We start from the raw sequence: 19,214 nt of genomic DNA, 5'->3' as shown, positions 1-19,214 counted from the left end.
CAAGAAAAATCTATTCGAGGTTATTACAGAAAAAGAAAGAACTATAAGAGAGAAAATGCCTCTCGGGTATTTCGTACTGGAAATTAGAGACTATAACTCCCTGCAATGGATTCATAGTCTCTAATTAGAGACATTCTAGATTCATAGTCCCTAATTAGATACTATAATTCTAGATTCATAGTCTCTAATTAGAGACTGAATTCATTTTCAAATCCATTCATAATTGATTATTCTCCCTATAATCAATTATAACCTAAACCAGGGGTTTTCAACGCGGGATTCTCACACTTTATGTCCAATTTTTTTCCCCAAACTCTTTCTTCACTCTTATTTTGGGTTTCTCCCCCTCCCTATTGTTTTCATAGTCTCTAATTCTAGATTCAGAGACTACGGAAGCAATAGGGATGGGAGGGGGGGGGGGAGGAGAGAAACCCAAAATGAGAGTGAAGAAAGAGTTTGAGGAAAAAAATTGGACAAAAAGTGCGAGAATCCCGCGTTCTTGCATAAAATGCCGACATATTGTCATTCATATTCAACAAATTTGAGGAAAAAAATTGAACTAAGTTTATAATGTTCTCTGACTTTTCTGACTATAACACCTTTCATCAACGTTCACTATCGCGTAAAATTTACCATAATCAATTCATTGTTTGGGGGAACCAGTTTATATTACACTGATATTGGCATGATCATTCTATTAATCAATTTTGAATAATTTATCTCCGATCGTCTTTAATGCTATACAACACAGCGGTTCCCAACCTATCTCCGCGGAACCCTTGGGCGTCCATGTGCACTTCCCAGGGGCTCCGCTACGGTTCGAGGAAAATAAAATGAATCAGTAAATTTTATAAATAAATAAAAAATTAAATAATAAAAAGAAGCCTACGGGGCTCCGCCATAGAAATTACATACTAAAAAGGGTGCTGCGAGTCAAACAGGTTGAGAACCGCTGATATATCACATGAAATTCATCGATTAGTATCAATAACAAATCAATTAAGAATTTATTTTTTCCGAATAACGAAATTAATGCCATTAAAAATCTCATTAAAATAAATGAACGAAAGTATCTATTTTTCGTGCCAAAATTAATCATGTTCAAGAAATCACATTAAAAAGCAATACATATGCTTATTATAGAAATGTGTTTACTTACACAACAATATACAATGGATCTTTTTTCCTCTTCGCCCATTAAATTTCCTTTACTCTATAAATTAGACTCCCAAGAATGAATTCATTAAATCAGAAACAAAAAGGAATTTTTAATGTTCATTTTCAAGATGGGGGGAAGATGAGCTGTGAAAATTAACGGGTTTTATGGCGGAAGAACAAAAGAAAAATTAATTGATTATAGGGAGAAATTGCAATAAAAAAAAATATCTATTCGAGGTTATTACGGGAGAAGAAAAAAGGAGTATAAGAAAAAGGCTCTTGGGTATTCCGTCCTGGAAGTTAGAGACTATAAAGAAAAGAATATGAGAGGAAATGGACATCACGGAATCCATGGGAAAAACCAGAATGAGAGTGAAGAAAGAGCATGAGAAAAAATTGGACACAGAGAGAGCGAGAGGAGCAAGAGTTAGTCACGTGTTTTGTGTTGTGTCGTGCGCCAACCGAAATGCGCACGGCCATATCCAGGAGCACGTTTCCTGCACTGCAGGGAAAGGAAAAGCAAGTGCGATAGATCGTTTCCAAAACTGGGGGTATAGGACCTGGCTCTCTTTCTCTCTCTCTCTTCTCTTACATCAGGACCGGGACCGTCCCCCCCTTGTAGAGTTCATCCTCTTCACACATTTACTTTTGCAGCAGCTCCACACTCACACACACACACAAGGCCAGTCGGATGATTCCCGGACAGTCCAGTCAACAAGAAACCTCTCCCGTTTCCTATAACTGTTTCTTTTCCCCGTTTCCCAGTTATCCTTGTCGTCCCGAGGCCACGTGAGTTTTTGCCGGGACATTTCGACGGTTTGGAACAATTCGACCACCTCTGCGCGGTTTCTTTTGACTCACCTCCTTTGTCAATTCCATCCGGAAGTATCTAATTAGATACTTCTAAATTCTGTTTCGATATTGTTTCTGATCTCTCCCGGACAATTTTCCAGCTGAGACTTTTTGAAAAAAAAAAATTATTGTGTTTAATTTTGACATTGTAAATTATTTGTTGCCCGTGACGTCCACGATTATAAAATTATGAATTATTCCGGTGGTTGTCCTGGAGGCGGAGGTGGTGGAAGTTCTGTGAGGTACAAGAAAGCCGACGGTGGACAAAAAGGTGATGCTGAAAACACGGCCATGAGTGACGATATGGTGAGTCTAATTACTATTTCTTTAGTTGAAAATTTCATGATCATTCTTATTTTATAGGAGATATTCTCAACCGGTGGGTCGCGGAAATTAAGGGAGTGGGGCTCATAGAAATTTAAAACAAAGAGAACAACCAATGATACTATAACCATACATTGCTAATTCATTTTTTATGACCATGTATAAAAGTTTTGCGTAATATCATATTATTTTGTGTGGCATACAATGTTAAAGAACACTTTTTGATAGACGCATCACGTAAAAATTATTTGCCTTTAATATATTTTTAGTTATTCAACCTATATACGAAAGGCGAGATGTAAAATTTCTAAATATTTCTATTTTGTACCGCCATGAAGTAAAGTTAATGAATGCAATTGGGGGATGAAGTCAATGTGAAATTAGGCTAAATCAGGAGTCTTCATTTAAGTCATAGGTTACATGTTTTCAAGAAATCTGCGCGATCTTTCCAATTAAATACGTTCTGCATTGACTGTGCCAATACATTCAAAGAGAAGTGACTGTGTATCTGATCAAAGATTATACGATATTTTTTAACGAAAAACTTTTCACTTGTTACCTGGAAAAATTCATGAAAATGAGTGGTTATATTTCATAGTAACCATAAGTTTATAATGTTTTTCCAAAGGTTTTCAGATTATCGAAACTGCGAAATTAAAATATGCTGTCTGTCATTGATACTGACAAAACGATTTTTTGTGTGATAAGTTTGTAATTAAATCCAAATGATACACATTCATCTCACATAATTTCCGGAATAAAGTAATAATTGCATTCCCCCAGTTTCATACTAATTCCAGTGTGGGTGATATAACCATGATAAATTTCAGTGATTTCAAGTCGGTTGAGGAAATTCTATGAAAAAGTTTTAATAGAAAAAATGTGTTGCAATTTTGTTGAAATGAAAAAAAAAACAAAAAAACGAATCTTATTGCCATATCAAAGCAAAACATGAAAAAACATTCTATTTCGAAACAGTCTACATTCTGGCTACATTTAAAACAATGACATTAATGTGGTCATTCGAGTTATGCCTTTCTTCAGCTTATTTAGTTTTATAAGATGCATTGAAAGAATGGTTATTTGTGGAGATGAAGATCAGAAGGGAGAAAATTAATCTCTGTCCCCACGGGGACCCGAACTCCGGTCTCTCGCTTGCCGGACGAGTGCTCTACCGTCTAAGTTATATATTATATTTCAACCTTGGAGTGTATATACATGTTGAAAGGCTCCGTATATGGACGGCGGCAGCAATCAACTAATAGCTCGTGGGGCAGAGATGAATTTTCTTCCTTGTAAATCTTCATCTCCACAAATAACCAGTCTTTCAATGAATCTTTTATTAACAAGTGGAGAGGACATTTCTATATGTTACCTAATTTTGCAAATAAACATAAAATTTTATTAGTGAAATTTTTTAAAGAGAAGAGAATTGTGTTGAATTGAGGAGAATTTTATCGAGAGACAACCGTACAAAGAAGTACGGAAAAGAAAACTGAAGTTGTTTAAATACGTTTTCTGATTATAACATGAAAATTTATTGATCATGAATTGAATATAGTTTTGACTTTTTTTTTTAATTATCAGCTTTGAACATATTTTTGTATATTATCGAAAGATATATAAATATCTGGGAATATACCGATTTCTCATGTATATGATAAAATTTGTGCTTTAATACTATACTCGTGACCGAGCACGTGATATTAGGAAACATTTAAAATCTTATCAATGGAAAATATAAGGAAATAAATCGCTTATGTTGTGCGCAACATTATAGATAAATATATAAACACTCGTACATTTACGGTGTAGTATGTAGTATTTGCATGAAAGGCATTTTTCAACATCTCTGTGTAGAGATGATTGTTGTGCTGAAGCGAGAGAATTGCATCGAAATTTCAATTAAAGTTTTCTTTTCTTTTTCGAGAGTCAACATTTTTTTTGGATTTATTTGATATGAGAACTTATCCGTCGTTTTTTATGTGAATTCGACGATTTCCATTACTGTTTTATCTTACGCAACGTTTGAATTTATTAAGGAATTTCTACATTTCTACGGAACGCTTGAAAGTATATTTTGCATATCACGTAACTATCATATAATGCTCTCTAAGTGACATATAGGATAGTTACACTTTTTGATTTTTACGTGAAAACTTTCTTGGTGTACGCAAATGTTATGACATATTAGTGTTCAGATCTATTTTCGCAGCTGTCTGAGCCCTGGGTTGTCGCGATTTGTATTGTATTGAGCCTTTGGCAGAGTAAGAGATTTTCTTACCCCTGAAATTATTTGTCTCCTACATCTCGAACGAATTACTGTATAACCTCTCCCTTTAGGATCACCCTGTCTACGATAAATTACGATATTAAGGAAAGAACGACTATTACTATCACCCTATTGCTTAGATGTAAATTTTTTTGTTTATTAGAAAATTCTAAACTGAACTATTTTTATCAGAATATTCTAACCTGAACGATGATTTTTATCAGAATATTCTAAACTGAACGATGATTTTTATCAGAATATTCTAAACTGAACGATGATTTTTATCAGAATATTCTAAACTGAACGATGATTCTTATCCAAATATTTTAAACTGAACGTGAATTTCTATAGGAGCATATTTTAAACGACACTTTTATCAAAATATTTTAGATTGAACGTTAATCTCTATCAGAATATTCTAAACTAAACGATGATTTTTGCAGAGAATGTTCTCCACTAAACGGTACTTCCTATGAAAATATTTAAAAATGAACGGTAAATTCATTCAAAATATTTTTAACTGAACGTTGATTTCCACCAAAGTATTCAAAAATGAACGATTTCTACCAGAATATTCAAAAATGAAGGATACTTTCTATCAGAACATAAAAATTTCTATCAAAATATTTTAAAATGAACGATAATTTTTATCAAAGTGTCATCTATCATACGACAATTTCTACTAGAATATTGTAACCTGAATGATACTTTCTGCCAGAGTATTTTGAACACGCGATACTTTCGATCAGACTATTCTGAATTGAACAAAAGCTCCTATCAAAATATTTGAAACGAATAAAAATCCTTATGAATAAGCTTATATCGAAGTGTCCATGTTTTTGCGAGAGAAAGGCCATTCGATTTCGATTCTGAAAGCGTAACCAAAAACAATAACAAAGTTCTTCTCCCAACCCATGGTTAAAGTTCTGAATCATATTGACCTTGACGAGTTTTATGGGGACCGCTCCTGCCGTCAACGGCATAATGCGATAAATGATAACTTTAAAAATAATGGCATCTAGATAACCTATTACCAAGTACAACCTAGTAAAAGGATGTTAAAGAATTTAAGGTGTGCCCTCTGGGTGTGGTCACGACCGGTTACATATTTGTGACAAAAGAAACAATCTATAAAAGCCGGACCCTTCGACCTTTACTCGTTGGTCCGTCGAAACAATCGAGAACTAGTGACAACGAACAACGCGTAATTACAAAGACCCCAATAGCCTATATTGGTTCAATGAAAAGACCTATTCTTGAATTTATGTTGCAAAAGATTAGGTTCACGAAAACTTTGCCCCTGACGTTTCATTCCTGATATTTCGCCAGCCCTGATCGTATGAGTGAGCCGTATGGGTGACCATATGAGTGTGTGAGTGACTGTGAGTGGATGAGTGATAGTATAAATGACCATCCCTTGGTGCCCGAGTGGCGTGGTGATAAGATGCTCGTCTACCATCGCGAAAGTTGCTGTCACGGTTCCAGGTTCAAACCCGATATAGATAAGATATTTTCCATTACGAGTTTAAGGCTCCCACCGATAGACAGCACCTTTATTTCCAGCCCATCTCATTAACGGCACTAAATTGGAATATAGCGATATGACCAGAGTTGGTGTTTGGTGAAGTAGTATAAATGACCACCTCCCCAGCATGTCTCAACCCACACGGGGAACCATGCCCTTCCCCAGTTCTTGTGTAGGCCTGACAGTATAAATTGCCATGTGAGTGATCGTATGATTGACCAGAAGGGTGATCGTGTTAGTACCTAGTGAGCGATGTATGTGTGACTAAGTAAGTGACCGTATGAGTGATCAAGTGAATTGGACATTTAACCCCTGACATTTCGCCTGCCCTGACAGTATTAGTGACCAAGTGAGTGATGGTCAACTCATTTGATCATGCATATGGTCATTTACTCAACCATAATCATTCACACTCACTTATTCATAGTCACTCATCCACTCATATTGTCACTAATAGTGGCACTCATCTACTTATATGGTCACTCACCCAATCACTCGATCAGTTACTCGGTCAGGGCAAGCGAAATTTCCGGATCCCAAAGATTGAGCGGCAACATCATCGCAACGAAGAGGAAAAATATGCAATATAAATTGATAGCTCAAGACTAACGAAAGGCCCGTTCCATCAAACTGATAACAGCCATTTGCGTTTACCGCTAATTTCCGGCGAATACATTAGTTTGTGTGTGGAAATAAATTGCCACAATTAAAAGGCTGTCTGAACAAGGTTCTTATAAACGACGGAATTATAAATCTCATTTTTACGGACATATTAAAGAAAACGCACAATTTTCTAAGGAGATACTAAATGGTTAAAGCAGGGACGTACTATGAAATAAGGGCCGTATAAGGTTGTATAAAATATAAATTGATTGATAGTATGATGGTGATAATTGATAATGTCTCAAAGGTTGCCTCATATTTATTTGTGTTTCCTCTATAAATGACCAATATGTAAGACATAAGTTATGCCAATTTATATCATTTATACGTTTGTTTCTAAAAATTAGAGCATCGCATAAACTTTCAAGCGCACCTCGTGAAATGCTCAAGTGAAGAAAAAAAGCTCTAATTTCTATAAATTTACAAAAAAAATTAAAAAAAATGCACATAAAGTAGGCTACTGTAGATTTAATGCCTCCTGAAATGCCAAATTACTTTTTTTCCTTTTGGTTAAAAAACCTTACTCTCCCGAAATAATTTTCCACCCATGTCCAAGAAGCTGTATCAACGCTGCTGCTTTTAAATAGGCAAAATATCCATGTCAAATTTCCGTTTTCGTACAAGTCTTCAATTTCTATAACCAAAAGATAAATAACCTAACTTCCACCTTTTTTTTTTCAAGCCGAGCACAACTCAGGTCTATCGTCATGGGCAATTTACTACCTAGTGCTGCCATCTATATCTCAGAAGTGAAGTGAGTGAAGTGTAATGACTGAATATCTGTACTGTTCGTAGGACTGTTGCTCTCTGTGGCGAGACTTTTTTGTCAATTTTAGCCAATGGTCGATAGAGCCTGGGCGGTGCATGGCATGAAATGAGGGATCTTATAACTGCTGTTTGAATTTGAAATTCCAACTTGGTTATAAGATCCCATAGAAAAAAACTGTCTCCTTACAGGGCATTCATTCAAAACATACATGGCTTCAGGACATTTATTCCCGAAGTGTGTCAGTTACCAGCCCACTCATATGAGAAAAGACTGGAATTTCCATGTGCTTTTGGATGCGAAATCTTTCAAGCATTGCACGCGTATACTTCAGAGCAATTTGTTGGTTTCTCAGCCCCCACCCACAATTATTTGCCTAAAATATTTTAAGTAAGTAAAACTTATCCAAACAAAAAATTCAATGCCTAATTGATTGAGTTCGTTTGAGTTATTTTTGAAATTTAACTTCATATTCTTTCTATTATCTAGAACGTAAGTAAATAATGTTTTCCGTAGAATCAAAATTTCGCCACAACGAATTTTTTTTTAAAGAAGTTAAAATTCGTAAAATTGGAAATTTCTTTACAACAAAATTTTGCTGTAACGAAGGAATTTCTTCACTCCCTTGGAGTTCGTTATGACTGGATTCTACTGTATATAAATAATATAATGATAATCACCAAGATGATCTGGTGATTATATATATTTCTGTGGGAACGCAATCAGCGTACGATTATGATTTTAATTCCGTGATATCCGATTATGGCACTGCGATTCCAGGTTTTTCACTGCTAAAGTAACAGATCTACTCACTGTAGACGCATCTTTTTGTGACATGAATAGAGGAATGACGACATTTCATCAAAACAAGAACGAACACTACGGCCGCCGGTTGTACCGGTCTCCGCAACAACGTAAGCTGCGGTGCAAGAACCTAGGCTGACTATAACCACGAGTGGAATGTTATCTTTCTAGGTTGCCGTTTAGCGCGGGACGCTCCCGGCGCCGAGGGACGGTCGATGGTTGTTGTATGCGAGATTTCTAGATTAATCATTGTTGTTGGGACCGATTGCCCTAAATCTATAATTACGTTTCGAAGTATATGACAGTTGTGTGGATGATTGTTGAAGCCACTTATCAATTTACTTTTGTTGTCTTTGTAGGAAGTGGTACGTTATTTGTTATTCAATAAAATTTCCAGACACATCCATCCTTCGGGAACACTTCGATATCTCTGTGAGATGTAAAGTAGGGTGTGTGCGGTACTTCAATGTTCAATGCATAATGAATTATTATAATATCTTATAACGTGTTTACCCAGTGTTGAAACAAATACACGCGTAATTTTGCGTTTGTACAAATGCCCTCTTTTTTTGTCAAAACTCGTAATGTCAAAATTAAGTCATCAAAATTTTACATTCATAACCAGGAAATACAAAAACACTTATTCAATCAAGTTGATATCCATTCGCATGAAAATGTCCATGCAATGAGCTGTTTTTATTCATAATGCTATACTGTTCTAATTTTTTGAAAAAAAGTTCCAGGAAGTTCTAAATTCTTGAAAAAAAGAGGAAAAAAGTAATTTGATATTTTAAGATGTTTTATTTACTTTATGAAAAATTTTTCACCACGTATATGCTCAAGAAGAACCTCTTAGGAGATAGAAATGCAAATTATACAACCATGCTCTTAATGATTTTCAAACTTGAGCATGTCTGGAACGGCTCTAGCGAGTTTCTGGGATGTATTAATTTTTTGAAATAAACGAGTGTAGATGTATTCCAACAAGCGTTTCTATTTTAAAACGGTAAGAGTGAGAATCTCTACGCTGATAGCCCAACAATGCTAAGATTCTGGCAAGCAAGAATCCTGATATCATCAAGATTCCAATAAGCCAAAATCCCGATAAACACATCTCCGATAATATATACAATGCTTTTCAAAAGTTAAGCACGTGATGCAATGCACGCCATGAATTTTATTGGGTGAAAAATGAGTAAAGAAAAATGCAGCACAATGTACGATAACGCGAATGTACACTGCTGGCCATCGTAAATGCAACACCCTGAAGGAAGCATGCAAATAATATGAAATTTACAACATACATTAGCGGAGGTGAGATATGCAAATGATTAGAATTTCAGCGCAGACGCACATCACGCGCGCCTGTGGCGCCACTTCAAAGCGCTATTTAAGGCTTGGAGATTTCGACGATTTGAAGTACGGCAATTGTGTTTTTCTTGTGGTTTTTTCAGAAAAACGATCAATTATGCCTTGTAGAAAACAGCGATCATCTTTTGATCAAGTATCCGAGTTCGACAGAGGAAGGATAGTGGCCTACCGAGATTGTGGATTATCTTTCAGGGAAATCGGTAGTCGTGTTGGCCGAAACCAAACAACTGTAATGCGGATATGTGATCGTTGGATGCAGGAGGGTACGACGGACCGACGTGTTCGATCGCATCCACCTCAGTGCACCACTTCACGTGATGACAGGCGTATTGTGCGTATGGCCGTGACGGATCGCTCAGCCACATCACGAACCATAGCACAGCACATTCAGTCTGTACCGCATCATCCAGTGTCTGCGCGTACCATTCGACGCCGTTTACAGCAGAGTGGTATGTTCGCAAGACGTCCATTGCTTCGTCCACCCTTGACGCAGAACCACAGACGTCTCCGCCGCCAATGGTGCGATGAAAGAAGGATGTGGACGGCACAATGGAATGAAATTGTCTTTACTGACGAGTCACGCTTCTGTCTGCAACACCACGATGGTCGGATTCGAGTCTGGAGACACTGTGGAGAGAGGATGCTGAACAGCTGCGCTATGCACCGCCACACTGGTCCTGCACCGGGTATTATGGTATGGGGCGGTATTGGATATCACTCTCGCACTCCTCTAGTACGCATTGCCGGTACTTTAAAAAGCCAGCGCTACATCTCCGAGGTGTTGGAGCCAGTTGTCCTTCCTTACCTTCAGGGCTTGCCCACAGCCATATTTCAACAGGATAATGCGCGACCACACGTGGCACGCATTGTCCAAAGGTTCTTCGTCAATCGCCAGATTGAATTGCTTCCCTGGCCAGCTCGCTCTCCGGATCTTTCGCCGATAGAAAACATGTGGTTCATGGTTGCTCAACGATTGACCCAGATTACATCCCCAGCTGCCACACCAGATCAACTTTGGCAACGCGTGGAAGCTGCTTGGTCTGCTGTACCCCAAGAACACATCCAAAGTCTCTTTGAATCAATGCCGAGGCGTGTGGCAGCGGTGATCTCCAACAATGGCGGCTAATCTGGCTACTGATTTTGGCAGGAACCACACTTCACAGAAGTCTATAAATTTAATCATTTGATGCTTGGTCAACATGTTATCTATAAAATAAATATTGTTGCGATATCTCTTGTCTTTCTTGGTGTTGCAATTTGGGTGGCCAGCAGTGTATATATCCAATGCGGAAAAAAACATTTGGTATTTGCATAATGTCATAAGCGCTATCGTTGTTTGAGACAAATACTTCGACATTTATTGCCAATATGGCCGATAGATGCACAAATAGTACGGAATAATAATTTACAGAATAAATTTGGATCTGAACGTACATAACTCCAGCACTTCAATCCCCAGAAACGGAACGGGGGGCTTGAAGAGCATAAGGGCCCCTCATGATTTATATGACGTGTTAGTATGATTTTTCTGAAGAATGAAATTGATTGGTAGATACTTCCAGCCTGGTAGGGTTCCCCCCAAAAACATTTCTTGGCCTGGGGCCCATGTTTCTGCCTAAGACGGCCTTGCCGTAGAACGCGACTTTCAGTTTTTTCTGATGGGAATGTTAATGTGTGCAACTTTTGATTTCGTTAATGTAATTTTCAGTGATAAAAATTAAACTTAAGTATTCCAGTTTATGCTTTTCTAACAACATGAGTGAATGTAGCCCTAGGATTTGTTGTGAATATTTTTGGTTTTGACGAATACTACCACCTCTCTTATTTCGCTAAAACAGTTTACGAACACCCTGTATGTGACCTACAACCTTAAAAAAAAAAAATGACCATGAAATAATCAATTTATTCTAAGAAACTTCATTCAGGTATTGTTATTACCTTCTGAGAATTTCCCACAGAGAAAACAATTAATAACCGTATGTCAAAGAGAAGAACCCTACTGTAATTTGAACAATGTTATAGTTGCATTTTTTGTTTATATTCATCGCAATTAATCTCGCTTTCGATTCAATATATGACCCAGTATGAATAGTTATTTCTACAGAGTTTATGCATAGAAGATACAATGTGAAGATATTTCACTTATATTCATATATTAGAGATGAGAAATGGTGTTGCCAGCTGTAAATATAACTTACACCCGATGAGTTACGGACTACTCGCGACGAGAGAACCATTTTTCAGTTTAAATATTCAGAATATACGTCTATAGACGCAAACACATAGGCGTTATATTCACTTGACTGTTCACGGTTATTCATTTTTATACCCTAAAGGAAATTTAAACGGTTCGTTCTCCAGAGGTGGAAAAGTTCCATTTGTTTCACATGGTAAAATATATTTGAAAAAAAAATGAGCACATATATAAAATATTGTCGGAGAAGAAAATTTACCCATCTTTTATAAATATGCCTATGGCATTAACAAGGTGATTACTAATTTTATTGAGATATGCTGTTAATATTTCCCGTGAAATAAAAATACACAGCCGACGTTAATTATAACGACCCCTCCCCCTCAATCGTTCCACGGAAAACGGACGTTATATTGGGAGGTCGTTGTATAGAAATTTTGAAAAAAAAATTCCATTCTATTGAACGGAAAGTAAAATTACGTTATCCGTTTTTTATAACGTAAGCAGTTGCAATGAAAATTTATCGTGTTAGGAAATACTAAATTTGTAAAAATTAATTGCATTCACGCATCTATGTATGTATTCAAGATCAAGGGTCAAGGCCGAACATAATTTTGGTAAACTAAAAACTGGATTTTGTTTATTTTTGGCGAAAAAAGAAGCGAAGCAGTGCTGAATTTGGACTTCGTATTGGAATGAATGGTCTTTGCGGGCCGTTGAATTGGATGAAAAAAGATATGGGATGAATAGGAATGCAATATTGGTACTTATCGTACAGGTCGTTAGAATGAAACGAGTGTCGACTGTATTTTAGAAAAAAGATGAGTTTCAATCAAATGGCAAATACATGCACTAAAAAATTTTGATAACTTTATACAATTTTTCCAATATTTGAAAATAATCTGCTTTTACGGGATACACAGGCTTTATAAAATTATGGTTGGTGTTTTGTGCTGTCTAAAGCATTAACATGTTCCCTGTCCTGTACTTTCCTTGAAGGAAACCAAGGACTGTAAGATAATACAGTCTTACTCTGACAGATTCTTACTCTGTAAGAATATTTCTGCAGGGTGATATCTGTGCGCCTTTTTTGTCTATGCTGCACTTTTAGTCTTTGCGACTATTCAATACATTGGGAAATTCTAATGAATTTGTACAAGCTTGCGTGTGTATATGCGTGGTACATTGATGTTGGTAGTTATGCGTGTTTTGCGTTTCAGCAGTGCCGCCATCTGGCTTCTATATTTTTAACTTAAAAATGGCAGATGACTGTAATTTTGGGTTAGTAATTATCGTGTTGAATGTCTGCCTGCTTCCTGAGGAGAAACTTATAACACGATACTGCTGTTCATGACTTTTTTCCCCGCATTGAATTATCTATTTCTTCCTTGTACACATGATATGAAGTGCCAATCTGAAGCACTATACATGTAATCTATAATGCTCTCTTTCATTCGCATGATTTGAAATTTCATGTATAGAGCCAGCCCACATTCTCGATAAATAGTTATCCCGACTCATGCTCAAACCCTTGATCACTGTGTTCGGGCGCAATGTTCTTTATGTGTGTACATGTACAAAAATGTAATAAACACCTAATTAAGTTCATTTATTGAACTGCCAAGTGATGAACATCATTATTAGGGGGTGTCAATGGAAGGAAAAAAAAAACCACAAAAGTTTCTGCAAAAACACCATGTATTTGATATAAAACGAGTTGAACAAATTTTAATGCGAAGTGAAAAAATAGCCGCGCTGTACTTGTCAGATCAAATGCATCCGAAGGAAGGAAATTAGCGAAAATCTCAAGAAAGTTGTTCCTGTCACCTTTGGGTAAATGAGAGAACTACATGTGCATGGGCCTCACAGACTCAACCCTTGCACTGGAGGGTTGAAATACTTTAACCCATAGTTTCCCAACCTTTTTTGCTCCTTCGGCCCCTTCTTCAAAATTTTTTTTCCTCCATCGCCGCCCCCCAACACAATCCAAACCATAGGATTCTATGTCATACCCTTAGCTTCTACCGCCCCCCCTGGAACATTCCATCGCCACTTAGGGGGTGTTAACGCCCACGTTGGGAATCACTGCTTTAACCCTTCATTATTTACTTTTGCTTTCAAGCAACATGAGTTTCTTACAATTTTCATGTAAAGGCGTTTTATATTTTTATCTCCTTTCGGCATTGACACTTCTAAGCAACTCCTAAACATTCGATTTTTACTTGTGAGCTGTTCATGAAGTTTCTATAATTAGCAGCATAATTGCTCTAATGGCACACATATCTTCTATTTCTTGACAAGCCAAGCAAGAATGATTTTTGATCCTTGCATTTTGGGTGGAAATATCATGCGTAGAGGAGACATATTGTTGTGCATTCTTCGGCAATGATAGAAAAGTAAGTTTGCAAACAATAAATTAAATTTTTAAACTATTTAAATTACACAAATACACTGTGGGATATTTCGATACCGGTCAATTGAAGTAGCTGTTCTCAAATACTCTTAGTCATGGATCCTATCCAAAAATCTTGGTGTCTCTGTAATATACTCCCTTATCTCTATTTATGGCAACAGCCATTTAAACTACAGCCAGCCGACAGCGAGAATGTTCTCGAACAATTGAGGACATTCTAACCAGCACTCGTAAATATGATGCGATAGCAATGCCATCTGCTGGACATCAAAAGTTAACGTTTAACTAAAGCAACGTTTCATACTCTTATCGAGAGATGTCAGCAAAGTACAATTTCTGTCAAAAATCATAACAATATTACTATTGCAGTCTATCAGCGTTGCAGTTGTGCGTAAATTTGAATACGTTTTTTTTTTGTGTATAATTTGTTTATATTATTTTTCTCCAATTTGGCATTAGTTTAAAAAGAGCCGCTTAAGGCCGTATTCACCGGAAGAGTTTAACTGCAATTGCAGGTTAAAGAATTAGAGATCGAAACGGATTGGCTAAATTCGGGATTTCAGAAAAGAGGAAGAAGTGAAATATAATATGTCCATCATACAGGGTATCCTGTAAGTGCTATTGATTTATCTCATCAACCGCCTTCGTAGAGGTATGATTCCAATTTCAAAAAAAAAATGCTCAAAACTCGTTGAAAAATTACCCTATACCAATTTCGAGTGGAAAATGCAGTGGTGTTCCCGAATTAAAAAAAATTAAATTTTTATACGGTCCCCTTGTCCTCTAACTTCCAATAAAAAAGTTATTGCCCTATAGGCTATCTCCTGAGGCCAACGGAAAAAATTCCATGTTTCTAAGTGCAATATTCGCTAAGATATTTTTGGACTCGAAAATCGGAAAAAAGTTATGAAAGAAGAGCAAAAACCAACGCGGACACAACGCTTCTTTCCCTCATTTATGCCGTCCTTTCCCAACTTTCCTCAGATTTTTGAATTCGAATATGTCAGCGAATATTGCACTCGAAACAGAGGATCTCTTTTGTTGTACTCAGAAAAGACAGGGCAACAACTTTTCTAACTGGAAGTTGGAGGGGACAGGGAAACCATATAAACATAAACACTTCGATTTTTTATTTCGTTGCACACTGTATTTTCACTCTCGAAACTGACACAGGGTAGTTTAAGAACGCCTTTTGAGCAGTTTTTAAATTGGAATCATTCCTCTATGATGGACCGTTGATGAGAGAAATGCCGCATTAGCACTTACAGGACACTTTGTATATATATACAGGGTGTCCTGTAAGTGCTAATGCGACCTTTCTCTAGATCCGTTGCGCCCGACGGAAGGTTGAAATGATTCTCGTATATCTACTCAGATAATTTAGGGGGGGGGGGGAAAGAGTTGAAAAACTTAGTTCTGACATAGTGTGTCCGCAACATATGAAGTTAAGACATGAGGAGAGAAGTTTACAGGAATGTTGAAAATATCATCAACAGTCGAGAGGAACAGTTTCAAGTGTGGAAGGAAAGAGTACTTGTGCCGGAAAGTACGTGAGATTTCTTTTAAAGCAATGGATTCGAAATCGGGTCAGGTTTTCGAGAGCATGAAATGCCGTGTCATGTCATGTCGTTCCATTTGGAGACAAGAAAGAAATGTTTTGAGGTATGTGAGAATTTCCAGCGACGGACACGGAGATTTTTAAATGACGTCGTTGTCCTCTCGGAAAAGAATTAACGACTTTTCTTTTCTGTTAATGAATCAACGCGCGAGAAGATTTTACGCTCATTCAAGTTCCCTCTATTAACACCTCGGAAGTACGAGATGAAGTCAACGCTCCATTTATAATTACCGCTCATATTCTTCAAGAGCATCTTCCATGGTACGCAATTCTCAAAGGAAGTACAAAAAAAAAATGTCCGGATATACTTATAATTAGGAAATGCAATCACAGTGGTTTAAAGTATCATCCAAATGGAAGTCTTGATTACTTCTATATTTGTGTACTCGAGAACGCATATGGCTATACACTTGGAGCAACACAATATTCTCACATTATAAAGAATGTCCTGAAGTTCTAATTCATCCTTTATCTCATCAACCGTAGTAGATGAGAAAAGGCCCCTTTATCTCATCGTCGTAGAGCTATGGTTCTAATTCTGAAAATGCCGAAGATGTTTTCAGAAATCACTGGACCACTGATTATGGCCACATTAGCTATGGCAACCCCTCACATCGCTGTCACAACGCCGTAATAATTTTTTCTGCAAAATTTGACAGAAAAACTATATTTTCATGTTGTATATTATTTTTGTAGTTTTTCTCTCAAATTTTTCTTTTCTTCTCTCCCATCACATGGAGCTAATCCAATACAGCTGCTATATGTGGCCATGTATCATATATTGGCGATGGAAAAAATGAATTTGGCACCTACCGGAACGTCCTACATCCTCACATCGAACTTTGTCCAGGGATCTTCATAAAATTCGTGAATTGGCCGCACTTCGGGCTTTGGCAATAACATATACATTGTACACATCCGTATGTGTACATCCACATTCTCTTTCACGAGAGTGCTGTTTTTTAAACTTCTTTTCTCATTTTTCATTATTACTGGTGCATCAATATTTTTTTTACTTTCATATTCGTTTATTCCATTCATTTTTGTTCACTATTTTCGTAATTATGTGTAGTTGTCATACTTGTCAGTAACTTTCCTGGGAATTCCACGCCGAGGGGTTAGTGCATCAACCACTCAGTGAGTATAAAATAGGAAAAATTACCAACGCTGTGTTTGGAATCGGCAAAAAATTGTAGGTCCCGGTCTAACGGCGCTTATGTGCAGAAAATGACCGTAGTGCGACAAAAATGATCAATGACGAAATGATGTCGATTTATGCAACATTGATCTCCCATAAACAAGCCACTGATGACAAAGGCCAACTCATTGTTGATTTGATGGCAAAAATAGTTAAGAGCAGATTCATCTTCTTCTTCTTCATCTCGGTTTCCGGAATTCAAAGGGATCAGTAAAGAGAAAACCCGTTGGATTGTATAATTGATGTTAGTCTTTTATTTGCCTCTAAGTTTGTTTAAAAGGAACATTTATTTCTTCCCTCTTGCTCTTTCAAAATGAGAATGTAGCTCCATTTAGCAGAGCTCTTTTTGAATGTTAATGCGTTTTGAATGGCGAATTTGTGTTGCCGCTTCCTACGCGAATGGATTTTCCTTCTAAACAATCTTAGCATTAGAACTAGTAATTTTTTCTCTGAATAATAACAATAAAAAAAAAAGATTCTTTTTTGACTTTGAAAGAGAAAAGGAAATAAAAAGAATATTAAAATAAAACCTCAGAACTAATTAAAATTAACGAGGGTTTAATCGAAGTACATAAAAAATGAAAAGATAATTAGTTTTTACGTGATCGCGTCCAGTTTCTTTACCCCGTCTAGTTTTGATATTTATGGTGAAATTCTGTTAAATGTAATTCTCAAGTGTACCTTGATTGCATTATTCACACTCCGTATATTGCGTCTGAAACGTCTCGATAACGAAAAATCCAGCGTTAAAAACAAGAATAACTCTCTCGTGTTAGGCGCATCTGAAGTAACATATAGTAATAAATTCCATGCTTTCATTTGACCATTCGGGCAATGTAATATACAAATACAAACATAAATTATACAAACGGCACAAAATACACACATATATTACATACGCTATGTAGCCCCAAGGGACGGTAAGGTCCTTCCAGCAGGCTTATATGATTTTTGTTATTGATTTTTTTCCTGCAGCAACAGCTCATTTATATATTAGATGTATTTTACTATATATATACACAGTATATATTATTGACATGCATTGAACAATAATTGATTTCAAATCACTGCATTAATATCTGTGTTCTTGATCATATCAAAAGTATCGTATTCTGTGTTTCTATTACTATTTGTGTGATTATTAGTAGATGAAGTTCATTATTTTTGGAGCGATGTAAAACGAAAACTTTTTTGAAAAGTTTAATATTAATATTAATATTAAGTTAATTTTTAAAATAAAACATCGGTTTTATTACTTTTAGGCACTTGATGAATATTTTTATTATCTATTCGAGATTTTATTTTCATTTTTTATTGACCACTCTTCATTATTGATGATAAATTTAAAAATTTTGTACACGTAGTTCTGTCTCAGTGTCAATATGTGATCTATCTATTGGAACATTTATTAATTCCCTTAATTTATAATTTAACCAATTAGTATAACTTTTTTTGAAAAAAAAAGAAATTGTTTCAATTTTTCAAATATTAATTAAACCGTAAAGAAAGACGTCCTCTCTTTTTTTGTAAATATATGTATGTGTTTGTGTGAAAAAAAGCTAGCTGTGTGAAGTTATATTGATGGTTATATAGGAAAGGAATATATAAATATAAGGAATATATCTCTACATATGGGTCGCTATCTGGTGGCTCTGATGTCATTTGCGAGTTATTAGCCGAATGTGTTGCCTTCGTACATCGCAGAGCCATTCAGTATATTATTACGTATATAATTATATGTATACGTTCCAAGGAGTGAATATTCTATCTGCTTTCATAGCTTAGAGGTAGAGCATTCGTCCGGCATACGAGAGACCGGGATTCCTGTACCCGTGAGGACAGAGATGAATTTTACTTTCTTATAAACATCTATATCTCTTCACACAGCCAGTTTTCCGTATATATTATATTAATTAGAACGTTTGTTACAAAAAAGAAGGTTTTCCAGACTCTCACTAATCGGGCAAATATCAGACCTAGGTTATGCTTTATTATCGAAATCGCCGGCTAAGTGGAAAGTTGTTTAAAAAAACTGCTTCAATAATGTAAATTTTTC

At 36.3% G+C, this 19,214-nt stretch overlaps 1 protein-coding gene across 1 annotated transcript in view; it reads left to right on the top strand.

Annotated features, from left to right (window-relative positions):
- Nucleotides 1-2,117: 2,117 nt before the first annotated feature.
- The window catches only part of LOC149082608 (inactive dipeptidyl peptidase 10-like), a 528,870-nt gene continuing 511,773 nt past the window's right edge, over nt 2,118-19,214 (top strand). The window contains exon 1 of the mRNA XM_089235874.1: nt 2,118-2,316. Within this exon, the coding sequence (XP_089092000.1) occupies nt 2,200-2,316 (117 nt within the window). The 5' untranslated portion in view covers nt 2,118-2,199. The remainder of the gene's footprint in view (nt 2,317-19,214) is intronic.

This window comes from Pholcus phalangioides, unplaced genomic scaffold (genome assembly GCF_987345545.1).
Source record: "Pholcus phalangioides strain wild (caught in Gottingen) unplaced genomic scaffold, Ppha-v1.0 ptg000009l_1, whole genome shotgun sequence".
NCBI lineage: Eukaryota > Metazoa > Arthropoda > Arachnida > Araneae > Pholcidae > Pholcus > Pholcus phalangioides.
Note: the sequence above shows the minus strand (reverse complement) of the source record. Positions and strands in the feature narration are given on the sequence as shown.